The sequence below is a fragment of the Larus michahellis genome, chromosome Z (genome assembly GCF_964199755.1).
Source record: "Larus michahellis chromosome Z, bLarMic1.1, whole genome shotgun sequence".
Classification (NCBI taxonomy): domain Eukaryota; kingdom Metazoa; phylum Chordata; class Aves; order Charadriiformes; family Laridae; genus Larus; species Larus michahellis.
Genome location: NC_133930.1, coordinates 24,695,606 through 24,713,096, shown reverse-complemented (window position 1 = coordinate 24,713,096; position 17,491 = coordinate 24,695,606). Strand labels below are relative to the sequence as shown.

General features: G+C 38.9%; 1 protein-coding gene across 4 annotated transcripts in view; it reads right to left on the bottom strand.

Moving 5' to 3' along the window:
* Positions 1–17,491, bottom strand: part of PIK3R1 (phosphoinositide-3-kinase regulatory subunit 1) — a 58,479-nt gene that overhangs the window by 25,024 nt on the left and 15,964 nt on the right. Inside the window, exons 1-3 of one of the 4 annotated variants that reach the window (XM_074568888.1) lie at positions 3,866–4,117; positions 3,664–3,777; positions 2,047–2,161 (exon numbers count right to left, since the gene is read on the bottom strand). The exons of 2 other annotated variants lie outside the window; for them this stretch is intronic. Coding sequence is in view for 1 of the 2 variants with exons in the window: in XM_074568887.1 (XP_074424988.1) it covers positions 3,866–4,010 (145 nt within the window). In the remaining variant the exon portion in view is untranslated. Of the gene's footprint in view, positions 1–2,046; positions 2,162–3,663; positions 3,778–3,865; positions 4,139–17,491 lie in introns of those variants that run through there. One more of the 4 variants, XM_074568887.1, reaches the window with a different exon arrangement.

The window sequence follows — 17,491 nt, the reverse complement described above, 5'->3', positions numbered from 1 at the left end:
AATCTTTTGGTGTGAAACATTTACATCCAGTGTGCACCAGATGAGGGAGCTAAACACATCACCATCTGGGAGTAGCTGATCCCCTGGATAAAACTGACTTTTAAGGCCTGAAACAGCAGTACAAACAAGTATTGCACACTTATACAAAAGTACAGTAACTTCTGTTTGCTTTCAATTTTCAGGCATAATGCTACTAACAGTATATTTTTCTTGAAGCAAGAATTTTCTTTTCTACAATGAATGGATAAGAACAATGGATAAGATCAGAAAGGGACATTTTGCAGATTCAAGCAAACCTGCATACGGATTTTATTCAGAGTCAGTCTTCATACAATCTGGTTTCCTCATAGAGAGAACATACTGTAAAAATGGTCTGGGTCTGTGATGTGAGGCATGATCTATCTCTAAATGCACTATTTTTGCCAAAAGAGTAACTCAAAAATTTTAACTCTTGGAAAGCAAGAAGGTTTACATAAAGATTATTATTAAACTACTGCCAGAAACATCTGGCATAGTTTGATGGATTATGATTGATAAACAAAGCTTAATCACTGAAGTAAAAGTTGCCAGTTGCCTAAGCAATGGTGATCTCTGCCCAATTAAACTCACCATGGACAAATAGAGAGCAATTCTTAAACACACATGCCCATATGTGCCTGCATGCATGTGTATACATATATGCATGTGCATGCACACACTGTATTTCTAGAAAACTTAAACTGGCCAAAATTATGAGGATAACTATGTAGAAGAAGAAGAAAAAACACAACAGCAAAATATGAATAGAGAGTTTTTAATAGAGAGAATTCACCCTGCTTTGGAAGCAACCATTATACAACTTTCTAAAAATGCAAGCAATTTAAAAGTGCTGAGACAGCAAGGAAGGTGCAAAAGAAGTTTGGAAATGCACAAAACGGAGGAGAGAAATTAAAGACAATAAATAATAATTATTTTTGAACTAGTAATCAAAGTGGAGCATACTGGGACACCGAGACACGCCCCTTGCAAAAAGAAGCAGAATGATGGTACGATAATAGTGGAATAGTTTCATCATTCATTTGTAACTGAGAAGGACATTAGAAAAGTATCTGTTCGTCATAACAGTTTCATTTAGGACGCGCAGAAAATAAGCATTCAGGAGTCCCAGAAGAGTTGTCTAAGCAGATCTCTGGCCTGCTGATGTTAATTTTAATGACTTGTGGAAAATCAAAGCAATTCATGGGAATCAAAAGAGTTCTAATGCCTGATCTGCACTCTGAAAGGACAAGTAAGATGACTACACACTAGTTACATGATCAGTCCTGGGCAAAAGAAAGGACTAGACTGATAGGATAAAGCAATAAAAGACAGCACTGTAAGGATTTTCTGCATAGCTTTTTAGAGGATAGGTTGTGTAAAAACCACACTGCTTCCTTCCTTGGTGGCACCTTAGTTAGCTGAAAAATGTAAATGAATAGACGTAATAAACTCTAAAGTTTTGTCAGATAGTTGACCTAGTATAACACTGATTAAAAGCTAAATTCAAAGAAAGCACATGTTATATAGGTGTAGCAGATCTCCAAGTACAGTTATTAATGAACAAGCTACTTGGGCAAGGAATGGACTTTTAATCTCTTTATGTCTTCAAGCCACTTTCAGGTTCCATCTGGAACACCTCTTTTAGTTTAACATCAAATCTGCTTTATCAAACACAAGCTGGGCTCAAATGGATGCTGCACTCCAAGCAGCCTCTGCTGAAATACAGACCATTTGATTTGTAATATTCAGACCAAACAGTTCCTTTTGATCCCAAACTATGAATCTATCTTACGATGAGGGCAAATCTACTGAAAGAATAAATGAAAGATCAGAGCAGAGTCATACGAAGGGGTATGCTATGAAAATACTCCAATAATGAGATACTAATAGACTCACAGAAAGCTAAGGGCATAAAATGCATCCCTTATATGGTAGCAAAGGAAGAACAGGTTTTAAGAACAGAGTGTACATATTTTTACTTATGAAAGCAACTTTCTGCTCCCTTAGGTAGCTAGTTACATCGAGTACCTTTCTCCTCCTTGCATAACAGCAATGAAATTGCATCATCTCTGAACAAAGATGCTCATCTCATAATTCCAGCTGGAGGCAGCATGCAGCTAACAGTCATCAGTCTAAACTGAAACTGGGGAAAGAAAGGAGAGACAGAGAAGGAGAAACAGAGACAGAGGATGGAAGTCAAACCTGACAGACACTTGAAACATTTCAGGTGACAGCTTGGCAGTTCAGGGATGGTCCATCCAGGCACTACTGAGCAGCAGAGAGAACTATGCTTTCTCGCATTAGCCAAACTGTGCCTTGAAATGATGACAAGAGATACACTCCAAATACTATAAACAAAGTGTATTTAGAAAAATAATTCAATTTCCCACTAGATTTAGATTTTCTAACAAAGTGTATTTAGAAAAATAATTCAATTTCCCACTAGATTTAGATTTTCTACATGAGGGATTGAGTCAAAGCAAAGCAAAAAGGAGAACGCAATGTCAGTGGAAGACTTTAGCTCATAGGAAGCAGCCCTTGCAGGGTGACAAAAGACACGACAGAAAACTGTTTGTCTCCATGGGACATAAGGAATGGAGTGGGTGTAGACCTTACCCAGATTACCTAAGCAGAGAGTGTCTCCCTCTGAACCTGTCTGATGCTCCGTAAGCAGGATCATAGCTTAAAAACTAGATTTGTATCATAATTTGTTACTGAATCTCTTTGTTTTACAGTATTCTTGGATCAATAGCATTCTTAGTGAAAGTGAAAGGCTTTTGGAAGCTATACATTTACCTTTCTGCAAAATCTATATTATGTCTACAGAACATATGTATGTAAAGCAAATATCACATTGGTTAAAAGGAAAGATATCCAACAGTCCTCTGCTACCCTAAAATATGCAATTGGATATTAAAATTTTAGGAGTTCAGAGGATTTCTGATGTCTCTTCCTACATCCCATTCCTTTTCTCCAAAACTGGAAATTTCTATCTACCGAAGACATTGATGAACTTTTAAATATGAAGAGAGCGTTTAAAATCATGACAATCTATTCCATAAATACATAAACTGTAAAATACTTCTGTATTTGACTGAAAACTTGGGATATTCACCTCCCTTTTAATACTACACACACACTGGTGAGTATAAACTCTACAGCAAAGACACAAGCAAACACATACACACACAATATGGCAGGTACAAAACCTGCAGTTACCTTCAACACAGCAATGGCAGAACAACACATCTAAGTCACACAGCTATAGTGCTCAGCAACAGTGAAAAAAACTTCCACTTCATCAGCAGGTAAGAGATGGCATTAACAAATTAAAATCACTTAACCTCCCACTTGATCTAGAATTTACTACTCATTGCACCATCTCCAATATAATTAACTCATAGCATCATACTGACTTGTATTTTAAACTTCACAACTTTTGCACAAAATAGAAAATTATGTTCATTTAAGGGCATAAGGCCTCACGAAACACACAACTGTTAGAAAAAGAAGACTTAACAGTATTTATAGAACTGAAGACAGTTTATAACATTTACAAAGAAGACAGACTGATTTTGAAACTGTGCCCTTCAATTTCAAAATGCTGCAAGGAAATGGCAGAGGCTAAACTGAAGAAAACTGCACCTAATTTTGGAAAAAAACAATTTCACTCCCAGGGACAGAATATAAGTTATCCTTCAAGAAGTCCTGCTTCTAGATTAGGTGTTCCAGAAGAAAACTCAGCATGCATATTGAGATCTGCAGAGGGAAAGGAAAACTTTTCAGATAGGTCAGTTTTAGTAAAAGAGAAGTGAATAAAAGCTCACATGCAACCTGCATTCAGTACCTGATTTCAAAAGTATCTTTTGCTTTGAAGCATGGTGTAGCACAGCACAGAGGTTTGGAGAACCAAATCCACTCTTAAGAATCTGAGTAACTTTACTGATCCCTTTGCTACAATCCAGTATCAGTTTTTCACTTAAAGCAATCATTTTTCCCCCAAATTCCTGTAATTTTTTTAAAATTCCATGGTCTCCAAAATATTAAGGTTCTGAAAGCTGTCATACAGTTTTTGTGTCTTCTTTCTAGTCACAAGTCTGGTGGCGGGTCTCCAGATAGTAAAGGAAGCTTCTCATGACACATGATAAAAGCTGGATTTTCCACTAGCTCTATTTTTACCTTGCCACGGTGAGAACCAATGAGATGAACCACAAGCCAGGATTTGCTCCAATCTGTGAACTCTTCCCTCTCCCTGATACAGACAGGCCTGAACAGCTCTAAGGCAATGGCAACGTGTGGGAGATGAGAGCATACCTTACGTTCAAGGGTTGCCAACACAGCTACAAAGTGCAAGATGAAACCAGCACACAGCTGCACCTTTTGGAAGGGTTCTCAGTAAAAAGAGATACTTTGGAGTTAGTACCTGGCAACGACAAGTGGAAATTTAAAGCTGGAATTTGGCTTCAGATGCTTCTGAGCCAAATCTTTCACTACTGCTAGAAGGATGAAAATGAATATTAAAAAAAAAGAATATAACTTAAAATGTAACAGTACACACAATGGAAAGGAGTTTCATTTCTAAATATTTTACAGGAACTGTATACTAACATTACTTGAATGTAGCTTTGAGTCAAGATTACTCCATGCATGTTCTTCCCTTTTTAGTAATGGCATATATGTTTGTGCACAGATATTGCATTCTATGACAACACAACTCTACATAAATAAAAGTATAATATTTGAAAGCTTGGGTCTGAAGATGATCATAACTGGCTTATGTGCATGCAGATATACCCTTTAGGCATGCAACTGTATCCCCTAACATAGTGAATTATGCATTCATGGATTTACACATATCCTTGTTTGAAAGTCCCAACATGAATGGTTTGACCAGCACTGAAGTTAACTATAATAAACATAAGGATATTAATTAGTGCAGAAGAAGAAAACCAAAGAAGAGGGTCATTGTCAAGCAAGTTGTGATAATGCCTCCAACAACATCAGCCAGCAAACTGTAAAGAAACAATCGCTGATGAAGCACCTAAAATACTTTTGCCAGTAGCACCATCAGTGGCATAATGCATGACAAGTTGTGGACAACAGAGAATTTTCCACAAAGTTCAACACCCATGCTGCTATTGAAAATTCTGAGAAACGTGGGAGCTTACTTTCTTGAGTGAAATGCTGTTACATCATCAGTTATGTACTCTACTAGGTATGGGAAATGGAATTCAAAAAATGTTCCACCATTATCACCCATCTTCCTTGAAACAGAATCTGAATTTCAATAAGGATCCATAATGGCTGGATTTAACCACTTGTCAGTACACAACATCGAATTCAACTGAAGACACATTGGAAACAAGGGTTACTTGGCACCCCTGCACAGCCTTCAAGGCAGTGGTACGAACTGAGGCAGTCCCCTACACTCCTGTGTGCCGACTGCTAGCGACCCCCACACCAGAGGCAGCAGTGCTTCAGGAGATGGAGAACTGAGAACACACCGAAAGCCATGCCTGCAGAGGCTTGAGTTCAGATTCTGTAACACTGGAAGGCACCAAGAGGTGGCCCTGCATGGGTGACAGCATGGCCTGATACTTCTCATGGCCCTGCAGTGGCAGCTGGTTCAGAAGCAGAGCCTCAGCCACCACGGTCCCCTCAGCACCTGCGTTCATCAGCAGGGGAAGAAAGGCCACAACGGCTTCACAACCTGTCAGAGAGTGAAATGACTCTTACTGACATAAAATTCCTGACTTTTAAGGAAAGGACACTTCATGGTCCGTTATATGTTTCTTTACAGCCTTCAGAAGTAGCAAGTTCCTGCAAAAACTTTCAGTAGAACAGTGTGAAAGATTAAAAAAACCCTAAACCCTATGGAGCAAGTCAGGAAGCAAGCAATAGGACAAGAGGAGATGGCAACAACTTGCGCCAGGGGAGATACAGATTGGATATAAGGAAAAATATCATCACCAAAAGGGTTGTCAAGCATTGGAATAAGCTGCCCAGGGAAGTGGTTCAGTTGCCATCCCTGGAGATATTTAAAAGACATGCAGATGTAGTGCTGAGGGACATGCTTTAGTGCTAACTTGTCAGTGCTAGGTTAACAGTTGGCCTTGATGATCTTAAAGGTCTCTTCCAACCTAAACAATCCTATGATTCTAAGTTTTCATAGAGATCTCTTCAATGTCAGACCAAAACAGCGACTTGAGGACTGTAACCTTGCCTTGGCATTTGTAATTTCAGAGACTTTAATGGCATTTACCAAAAGAACAGGCAAATAGAGTGTTCAGAACTGCCTAACTGCTATTAGCAAAAGGTTTTCACTGAGCAAGGATGAAAGACAAGAATGTGAGACCGAAGACAAAGAAGTTGATGTCACTGCACGACTCAGATGAATCGAGGAGTGCAACAGTGAATTCAGATGTAACTGTTGGAAGAGAAAAATACCTTTTCTTAGACCCTACTGATCTGAGATTATTTAGTTTGGCTATAGTTAAATTCTCCTAGAGGCTGAATGCATCACTGAGAACGGAAGGAGGAAGAGCTATTCAGGGCTGAACCACCTTCTCCAGTACTGGTCTCATTAGAAAGTTTTTAAAAGACAACACTATTAATGGAAAAATATGAAAAGAGATTTAAGCTTCAGTGAATTTGACACATCATTACAAGTGGCTTAATAAGTCTGTCTACTATTACTTGTCTTTTATTTTTATCAGATGTCATCAATCAGGCAGACTGCAGACTCAGAATACCACAGAAGCCTTAGCAGCCAAAGGAGACTAGATCCTGGAGAAATGAAGAGAAGTGAAGACTACCCCAGCACTTGAAAAAGGAATGGTCTGTTGCACCAACACTATCAGCCTTCGGGCTCATATGAAGCTCATTTTTATGAAGGCAGAAAAATATCTGTGGGTCAAGATTTATTGCAATATGAATGACCACAGAGCTATGAAAAGCAATAGCGAAATGATGACTTATGTGACCTTATGTGACTGGAGTACAACTGGGAAGCTGGATGGAAATACCGCCAATTCTAAAATCCTTCAATACTATGCAGCCAGCACAGTCTACTCCTTCCATCAGTAGATGTTGGGAACAAACTAGAGGATGAAGCGACAACTTCATTCAGATGTTCTCTGTTAAAGGTATGCTGAAGATTTTAGCCACAGAACGAAATCCAGATCTGTACTGAAAAATATGGTTAATCACATCAGCTCTCACTCCTCTTTTTCCTTCATCTTCAACAGAGAAACACCTGAATAAAGCAGAACATCCTTCCTAGGACAACTCAGTAACAACATTTAGCCCTCACAGATAAACAGTACTCTGTTAATATGCTTCTGGACCTCAAATAGTTTTTTTAAAGCATCCATATTTCTGCTGTGATCCTACATCAGTAATACAGAGTGACAAGAACTTTTCCAGGGAGCTAATTACAAAGGATTACGACTCAGGAGCTCTCACCAGCACGACCTTCTGAACTCCAGTCAATCCCAGTGTACCACCCAAAATGCAAGCCATCATTTCCAGAATCCTCTTCGTGAGGTAGGTACTGACAACATCGCCTATAAACTTGAAAAAGAGTATTTCAAACTGACTTTTGTAGAAAAACGTACACAACTTGTTATAATATATGTGTCACTTAATAGAATACGGCCAGGTAGTCATTCTTCCAGGAGGACAAATATATGTATATTATCATCAGGCCATTTATAATCCACCCAACTGACTCTACGGGGGGTGGAATAAAAACTGAATGTTACTTCATTTTATCCTGGCTCCACATAATATGTAAAAAAAGACACTGCTACCTGTATAAATCAATGCTGTAACTGAGACAAGTCAAATACTTTGCCTAGATACTTTATAGGGTTACAGCACACACATGCAAGTAATGATCTGACTGATAAAATATCATTTGCATGGTGATTATGCAGGAAGTTTGGGGGGCTGGGAGAACTAATTCCTCTCTTCATCCCCATTTATAACGTTGCACCAGCTGCACTCTCAGGGTTAAGAAGAATAAGGGGCAACTATGAGAACAAAGGGGAAACAAGCCCAGGCAAATACAGATCAGTGCAAGAAAATAATCTATAAACAACAGATGACAGAAATAGACAGAACAAAGCTTTGATTTGATATTGAAAATCATACTTTATAACGTGCCAATTCTCCTGAAAGAAATCTGAGGTCTCTTTACCCTTCTCTGACAGAAAAATGAATGCTTGTCACAAGCTGCTGCCTTAATTAACAAAGAATTCCTCTAAGACAAAACAAAATGAAAGTGCAGAGAGAAAGAAAAAAAAGATGACTGTGTCTGGCTTGAGGAAAGTTTAGCTGCACAAATAAGCAGAAAAATAAAACCACCAAGCAACATAGTGTAGAGTACTATATTCCTTTATAATAGTTTAATACTTTTAATAGTGGATGCTAATCATGTTTCACACTTACTAATTTAATGTTTCATAAAGCCCTATTTCTATCATCTGTTGAAAGGAAAGTGATACTGTCTGTACTGGGAGGGAATTCTGTACATAATATTCTATCAGATTAAACCTCTAACTTTATGAATTATGAGCTGTCAGGCACTTTTCTCATCTGCTACAGAATATACTTCTTAGAAATAGGAGCTATAAATAAGACAACAGATGTTCTTTGTTGGCTTCAACTGAAGCACAGATAATTTTTAAAAAGCAGCCTGTAGTTAAGACTGTTGTAAAGACAGTATTCTGCTTCCCTCTATGGGTGAGCTTTTGCAATACTCTTTTTGAAACTAGAACCGAATTTACGATTTGAAATGGCTGCAACTACTTACAATTAGTATTAACATAATTACACAAATGAGCAGCCCTGTTCTGAGAAAAAAATTGCAAGGCTTATGAAAAAAATATTTACTAAATGCAATATTCTGGTATGCAATACACTGCATTATAATGCATAAACGGTTTTGCAAAGGAACCCCCCCAAAAAAACCCAAGGAAGGTATGGGAAGACTAGCTGCTTATTCAATTGTTCTTTTGAAGAGCTGCGAGATAACCAGAAACAGTAAAGTAAGAAATAATCAAGAATGTAGTAAAAGATGCCTTTCTGCTTCTAAGTAGAGGAGGGCAGTGAATAAGCTGAGGAGCACAGAGGGGGCCCAAGACAGACATTGCTGGAGCTGAATCCCCAGGAAGCTGGTACCGGAGCTGTGATACTGCTGGTTTCTGGGAGAGGTGCGTCTCACCTCCTTCCCTCCGTCTGGAGCATGGGGGCATGGCTGAAGGCTCCCCACATTTCTCTCAGGGGTGGCAGACTGACATGTAATTCCTTCTTACCCCTCATTTTCAGGGATCACATCAAGCCCTGTGTGATGCGCAGCAGCACAGTGGGTAGCAGTGTTCTGTCAGTCCCTAAGAGCATCATTTTAAATGGAAGAGCCAGTTAATGTCTGTAAACAGACTGAGCCAGCATGGTCCTCAGAGTGTGATTCTGAGGACGGAGAAAGAAAATATTTTAATAAGCTGACACCTATTTTTCAAGTCCTGTTGATGTCGGCAGGTTCCCTGACAGCAGTTTTCAGTCAGAGAGATATTAGCAGATGAGAGGTAAAATGTGGTGTGGGTTCCAAGGTACTGCATCCCCACAAGTAAGCAGATGATGACTGAGATGACAGCAAGGGAAGGACAGGAGAGGGTCAACCAAGAAGCTGGACCCAGTGAAGTGCAAAACATTGCCTTTTCCATCAACTTGTTATATTCCCTCCTTGTTATATTCCCTGCTCATTATATTCCCTGCTCCTACTTCAAGATTGCTGCTCCAGGGCTAAAAAAGAGCTGAGCTCTGCAAGAATTTGAGTAATTCTGCCCAATTCTCCTCAGAGATACTAACTGGCAATGAAAAACTTACCTTTCCAGCTTCTAGTGCTGGTTTGGCATGAAACCATACATAGTATTAAGAAGGAAAATATATGACACTGAATATTCAAGTCTAGTGTGGATAGCACAGGTGTGAGGACAAACAGCACGTTCCACTGTCAGCTGCATCTTGTGATCTACTTATCAGGTTCCCAGTGCAACCTTCAGGGTTATCATTGTCATTAAAAATCCAGATTGCAGTAGTAGTACCTAGAAGCCCTTATCAGAATCGGAACAAACTTGTGATAGTCCTCTACAAACAAAACCTCCCTTACTGGTCTTATGATTAACTAAGCAATCTCTTAGAATTGATGCCAGCTGCCTTCCCACAAACTCTACCTCCTCTTTCCCAAGGACATTAAAGCCATGATATCCTACTAAATTCTGCACTTTAGACGTTTGCTTTAAAAAAAAAAAACAAAACAGTGAAGATCTAGTAAAAGCTTAGTTTATTTTAAAAAAACTGTATGTATGTTTATACGTTTACATGGTATTTTACTACAGTCACTCTACAAGGAATCAGCAGCAAAGCTCCCTCTGTTTGATGCCTGCTATCCTACACAGACACATAAAAACCCCTACATTCAAAAAGCATCAAGACCACAAGGTCAAGCACTCAAAACTTAAGACAACAAAGAACTCAAGCTGCATGTGCAATTTCAGTTCTTGCTTCTGTCTCTTTCCACATATGACATACCATTTTTCCTATGAAATTGCTCTGCCTGTTTCAGCACGCAAAGCCTAATGCTCTCAAGGGACAGACCCCAACTGAAGAGTTGAGGTATTTATTACCTGGAGCATTATCCAGATTGTACAAGGACACATGGTCATCCAGTAGGGTCATATTCTCCTGTTTACTTTCCTCTTCAAACCTGAATTTTCTATTATCTCATTGCAACTTCGCTTCCTGTGCAAGAGTACTTTGCTCCACAACTTGTTCTTGAGTTCTTCCTAGCAAGTGGGGAAGGAAATACGTACTTGGTTGTTCCTGGAAACATTCGTCACATAAGAGAGAGACAGCTGCCTGTCTTTTAAGGGAAGGAATGCTGAGGTCCATCTCAAGCGGTACTTGAAAATTTTGGTTCTGGCAAGCCAGCAGAGAGTCATGGTGAGATTATTTCAATGACCTCCATCAGGTAAAACTTCACAGATAGGGCGAGTACCTGTGCTGGAACTGTTTTTACCTAAAAAGCAGTGACATGTATTTTCTTCTGAACAGTTTGGCACTAACCTACCAAGATTACTAACCCCAATTCCCTTTCTACATAACTATGGTGATGGTTAGTAATGGTGCTCCAGCAGCTTCTGCTCTTTGTAAATGAGATAGGGCTGCTGGATGGATATTCACTGTGAGGCACCGGGGATGCTGTAACTCTCTCCAGAATGATCTGTCCCACCTGACAAAGGACCCCTGTTCCTTACTGCTGTTTCCTTTTTTTTTTTTTGATACCATGAAGTTGTTTGTTATGCAAGGCCATAACTAGTTTGTGATAATAACTCTGCTTGAAAATCATATTTCAAAACATTCTCGCTTTCTATGCAAAAATCATAATACATAAAACATCAGGACAGCGTGTTGTTTTGCTCTGAAAGAATACTTTGTTTTGATACCTTTTTGCTGTGGAGAAACTAGTCGGGGAAAAACGCCAACAAGTGCCCCTCAAACTACCCACAGGCAAGCAATCTAGAGGAAAAGAATAAGCTCTTCACTACTGCAAGAAAAAGATAGTATGTATTACTGTGCTGGAGAAGTCAAGTTGTTTAGATCTGGAAGATTTACATAAAAGTACTGCCAGAAGCTGCTGACAGATAAAAGCCAAAACAGCTCCTTCATCTTTTGGGAATTATGGGAAACATTTCTAAGTACACAGAAAGTTAAAAATAATGAGTGTATAGCAGTCACCCAGAAAAAAAATGCAACCAATGGTAACAGCAATCCAGCATCAGAAGGACTTTTTTATTATGGAAACTAATGTACTTCAAATCAAGCCTTCTTCCTCCTCCTTAAAAAAAAAAAAGAAAAAAAAAGAAAAAAAAAAGAATAAAAAGCTTAGGGCCATAGCTGTAGCAACAGCAATGCTGAAAGGCAATCTTACCAGAAAGTAAAACTGGGTTAATCCTTACAGCCATTAAACCATGGGCTGATCTGACACAGATACAGAAACAACAACATTATTAGGAAATTCCTGAACTGCATCTACAGAGAATTAATCCCACCATCATCTTTAATTTCAGATGAAGAAAAAAACTCTCAGTCTGTATGTAATAAGATTTTTTGACCTATATCTTACACCTATTGAGATTTCTCTGCATAGCAATGTCAGCACTGATTCTCATTCCAATATATTTCACACTGTCAAGATGCTATACAGAAAAGATGTCACAGAGTTTGAAGTACATGCATTTAACTCATGAACTTGAAAGATATCTCTTCCTGTGAATAAACCACTGTTTGTTCACACTCCACTGATGATGTAACTTTAATTTAGCCCTTAGCAGTTAAAGTGGTGAATGAATTTCATGGACCTATACAGAGCAGTCAAGGTCTCAAGTGGCTGGCTAGCTGCAACGGGACAAAGACCTTCATTTGTGTACTGTCTAGCACACCGCATTGCAGATATTTGTATCGTGCAAAATCTGTTTATAGGAAGTGTAAAAGAAGAATTGAAAATAACAACAAAGTGATAATGAAAAGCTAGCATGAAAAACTGGCTATGTTTTCACATCACTGTCTGCAAGCCAAAGAAGTCAAGAGTAAGGAGGCACGGAACAGGATTTCAGACTGCACTGGGAGTATTCATTTGCAAAGAGACTAAAAGCAAGAGGCAAAGCCGCTCCTTAAGAAAACCCAAGCATAATTCTAAGCACTTAAACTTGGAGAAATCCTTCTGCAAGCTCCATGCAACCCTACAGTGTTAAAAAGCTTCTTGGGGTCTAAAACAAAGAAAAATGCGTTCCTCTTCAAAACAAGTAGCGTGTTGTGAAGGCATAAGACTGAGCAGAGGATGTTAAAATAACTGCAAAAAAAAATTTTGTAAGTGGTCTTGGAAAGCCTAAACTGCAGAGGGGCTGTGCAAACTAAAAAAAACCACACACATCTGGTTGAAAACTGACATCATGTTCCCTGTGATTTTTAACTCAGGTGGATCAAATGAAAGCTGCTCTTCCAGGGAAGAAGCCAGGCAGGCAGAAGCTCTTTTTATGCCCTCTACAAAGACTCAAGAGACAAGCAATAAGTGCCCTGACCTGCTGCTTTCCTTCCCTGCCTCCGCCACTAGGTAGCTGCCCTACAGTGGCCTACTCCAGCACAGGGGAACGTGCTGCGGACGAGAAGAGAAAAAAAGAGAAAGTCTTACGTATCTTACATGTCTGGTTTTGTTACTGTGCTTCAGAGGAATCCCTTGGTCATCTTGCCACAAGAAAGAACCAGAGTTACCTTTATTTGATCCTACCAGAAGGGAACACCACTTTCTCATTTCATTTTACCTTTTTAAAGGAATTTATTTATTTATTTATTTATTTATTTAAATGTGGACCATGCCAAGAAGGGAAAGGATGTCTCACTCTGGAATCTTTCCAGAAAAGTAGTTCCTTGTTGAGAACAGAAGGAAGAAGAATGCATTAATTTTAAACTGACCTGATTTTTCTAACAGGCTTATGACTCCCTGTTTTTAAGCACAGTTCACAAGAACTGCCTGCAACATCATATCAAGCATCTTTCTACCTATCTCTCCTTCTAATTTTACCCTTCCAAACTTCTATACGAAGCTGGAAAAACTTGTATCCTAATTAGTTCAGCCATGGCATCTTCAGAGAACTTTACTGAGGCTTCACACACTGGAACAGGTTGCCCAGAGAGACGGTGGAAGCCCCATCCCTGGAAGTTTTTAAGGCCAGGCTGGATGGGGCTCTGAGCAACCTGATCTACTGGGAGGTGTCCCTGCCCATGGCAGGGGGGTTGGAACTAGATGATCTTTAAGGTCCCTTCCAACCCTAACAATTTTATAATTCTATGATTCACTGAGACAAAACTCCTCAAAAATGGTAAATGCAGCAGTCAGCTGGTATAACTCACCTAAGCTCTGCTACACTATCATAAGGTACCTAATTCTTGCAGGACTCAGAATGGCTAAACAGAAGCCTGCCGCCTCCCAAAACGTTCTAATATTTCATGGTAAATGTGACACTAATAGCCTCTTTTAGAGAGATCAGTATGAGCAATCATCTAAATCTAGGTCTTGTTCTAAAGGAAATGTTTTTTGTTTGGTTTTGGGTTTTTTGTGGGTTTTTTTGCTTTGTTTTTAAATAGCCTATTTCTTGATCCCTCAGGGGAGCCAGCCTTTCTGGTTCTCTTTTTTCTTGTGTTTCACTACATCAGTCAGCTTTCCACCAGTCGGCTTCCCACATTTCAAACCTTGCTCTCAAACAGAGAGGTCTCAGGAGACAGAGCAAGGCGGCTGGTTATTCTAATGGCATTCAGCTAGAAATAAATAATGCAAAGGACCAAGTGAATATTCTAATCTGTGCTGTCTGAGGTTGTGAAGGGACCCAACTATAACAAAAAAGAGCAAGGCCATAGGTGTAGACTTCTCTAGACATACATACTCAACTTGTTTGTCTGCTGCTTCCAAAACCTTGCAGGATAATTTAGTTCTAAACTACTATGTATAAAGACTGGGTTGGGTTTTGGTTTGTTTTGGTTTTTTTTTTCACAAAATAGCTACAAATTCCATATCATCAAATTACATGCAGAAATTTAACATACACTGGGAGTGATGCTGTAGTCTTGCAACAAGCTAATCAAGACTAAGAGCCAAGTTTCAGAGCCTGTTAGAGCATCCATTAATGCCACAGTCTGACAGTGCTTTGCATAGCTTCAAAGCAAGCTGCTTTTTATATATTATTTAATTTGAGTCAGGAAAATAAGCACGGATTAGATTTCTGACAGGCTGCAAACAGGTGACCAAATCATACTTAACATGACAGAAAACTCTGTATTTTCCAGAACATTACATTCATATTGAAATGTGAGAACTTCATGCCGTTACTTCTGCATGGCTATCAACTTGAGCCCAACAGAAAATTGGAACCACATTTAAGTCTACTTTTTCCTGCTGGCTTTATAGCTTCCCCATGCTTTCTGCACATTACATGTTCTCTCTCTTTCTCTCTCAGCATTTGGCCTCTTTCTCCTTCTGGCATTCTGTAATCCTGCCAGCCAAAGAGCTTTGCTTTTAATAAGTAGATCTGCCAACTTAAACTCCAGTCTCCTAAGGCAATCATATAACGAAACACACATGTATGTACTTGCACGTAATCTGTCAAATGCCTCTCTAGCCCACTACAAATGATTTTTGCAATTCAGGGTTTTCGTAGGAGCATGCATTCATACCCTCTCAGTTTTCAAAGATCAAATGCCATGGTTCTTCAGAGTTCCATGTCTTGTTTGTACATACAAACCCAATGAGCCTGCAATTTCCATATCAGTATCTAGAAGACACAAAATACAAAAAATCTAAAAACACAAAGGTTGTCCAGACAACTTCATATGGAGTATGCTCATCCTTCACTTTCTCAAACTTGATGTAGACATCTGGTGCAAGACAGCACAGATTTCTCCACCACAGAACATTCTTCCCATGTTTCTAGTGTGTCTGGAAAGTTAATGAATAACCATTCCAGGTGTCAAGAGTATTTTCAATACGTCCCCCATTAGTCATCTATCATCCACACTGAAGCCACCTGATTTCCACTTTCTAAACCAGTATTTCTCAAAAGAGAAATCTAATGTATGATGCTAGCAACAGAGTAATCCAGGAAAAAACTTTGTGTGTCACCCTGGGATGAAGTTGCTCTGCCATACCTCTAGATTAAGTGCAGTTGTAGTTTACAGCATGGCAGAATAAAGATGGTAGCAAAAGCATCTTCGAAGTTGTTGGTTAGTAGAAAACTAAAATCAGGTTTCAAGGACTGTAATTTACTACATAAGGTCTTAATTTGCAAAAATTCCTGCATTGTGAATCACAACTACGATACAGTGAAAAAAAGCAAAACTGCTAGAGATCCACCATAAAAACATAAAGCAAAAGGTACTTAAAACACGTGTGTCCCTGAAATGCACATCTCTATTGCAAGACATGCTTTACATCTACAACAAAGTACTGAGAACCTGTAACTCTAAATTCTCAGAATTGGGAAACAAGTGAGACAGCACTAAATTGTGTCATCACATCTGTTGAATCTGTGCAGTCACATTCTAATAATTCTTTTGCTTTTGATGCTTATATTTGGATTCCAGCTGGTGAAGCTGGATGATGCTGGCAGAGGTATGCCAGGAAGATTTGTTCTGCAAGCAGTCATCTTGGACACCCAGTACTCAGTGACTGAAGCCAGCCATGGAGTGAGCAGATGGTACTTGTTCCTTGTGACAAATAAAGCCTTGCACCGTCAAACCTAATGCAGATCTGGATCCTCCTGCTTTTAGTTATCTCAATGAACATTTAAGTGTTAGAGTTACGAATTCTTTAAGTTAAGAGTTACACCCTCAGATTCAGCTTTTTGAAGTATTTTTCTACATGACCTCCCTAAGAGGTTAAGAGACTAACCTTAAACTATCTTAAAACAGTAGTTATTTTTTTAATTGCCTTTTTGGTCTACCTCATTCTCAGAGGAAACATGATACCACCTTTGCTCAAGAACAGTATCCTGAAGATGACTTAATATTTGTGAATATGAAGCTCTATGAAGCTGTTACCAGCCACATCACTGGAAAGGGCAGAAGAGGCAATGAAGAAACCTGTTTTCAGAGAGGAGCCTGAAGGCTGTGAAGAAAGGGTGGCTTAAGACCACAAACTAAAAAAACAGAATGAACCAATTCTCATTCAGTGAAGACCTTGACAATGAACAAAGCAAGGATACGCAAGAACAGGGGTCAAGCGACTACGTAATTAAAAACTGTATCAGATGGCATACACTACAAGAAGGTGTAATTACATGTACAAACATAAGTTTTAGATGCATAGTTTTGCAATCTTAACAGTCTTCTACTGTAGTGTGTAATTCACTGTAGATATGCACATGCATCAAGGTAATAAAACTCTGTATGTATCGTAAATGTAATTATTTGTTACAATAGCAAAATATACAGTCAAAACTGTCACTGTGTCATTTCCTCAGTTATAAGAAACTGTTCTTACCATCACACTAGTTACCCAAACAGGCAGTGTTAAGAAAAAAACCGACTTGCCGAAGTATCTAGCAGCATGGAGCAAATTTTTCATATGCATTAGTGAAGAGGACTGAATACAGTGGAAGAAAATAATTTGTTGAAAATAATCTCTATACCGTCATCATCAAATACATTGTGCATGTGTCCCCCAAATGAAGACATTTCTACTATTAAATTTGCAATTCTTACTATATAATGGACATACAAATGGCTAAAAAGTTAAGTGATCTACATTAAGTATTTAATAAAGGGAAGAGTTCAGACTAATTAGGAACTTGCTTTAAATCCATGTAGAAGTTATGGTTATGAGTTTGATATGGAAATTAGGGAGGGAAATTCCAGGCCCTGC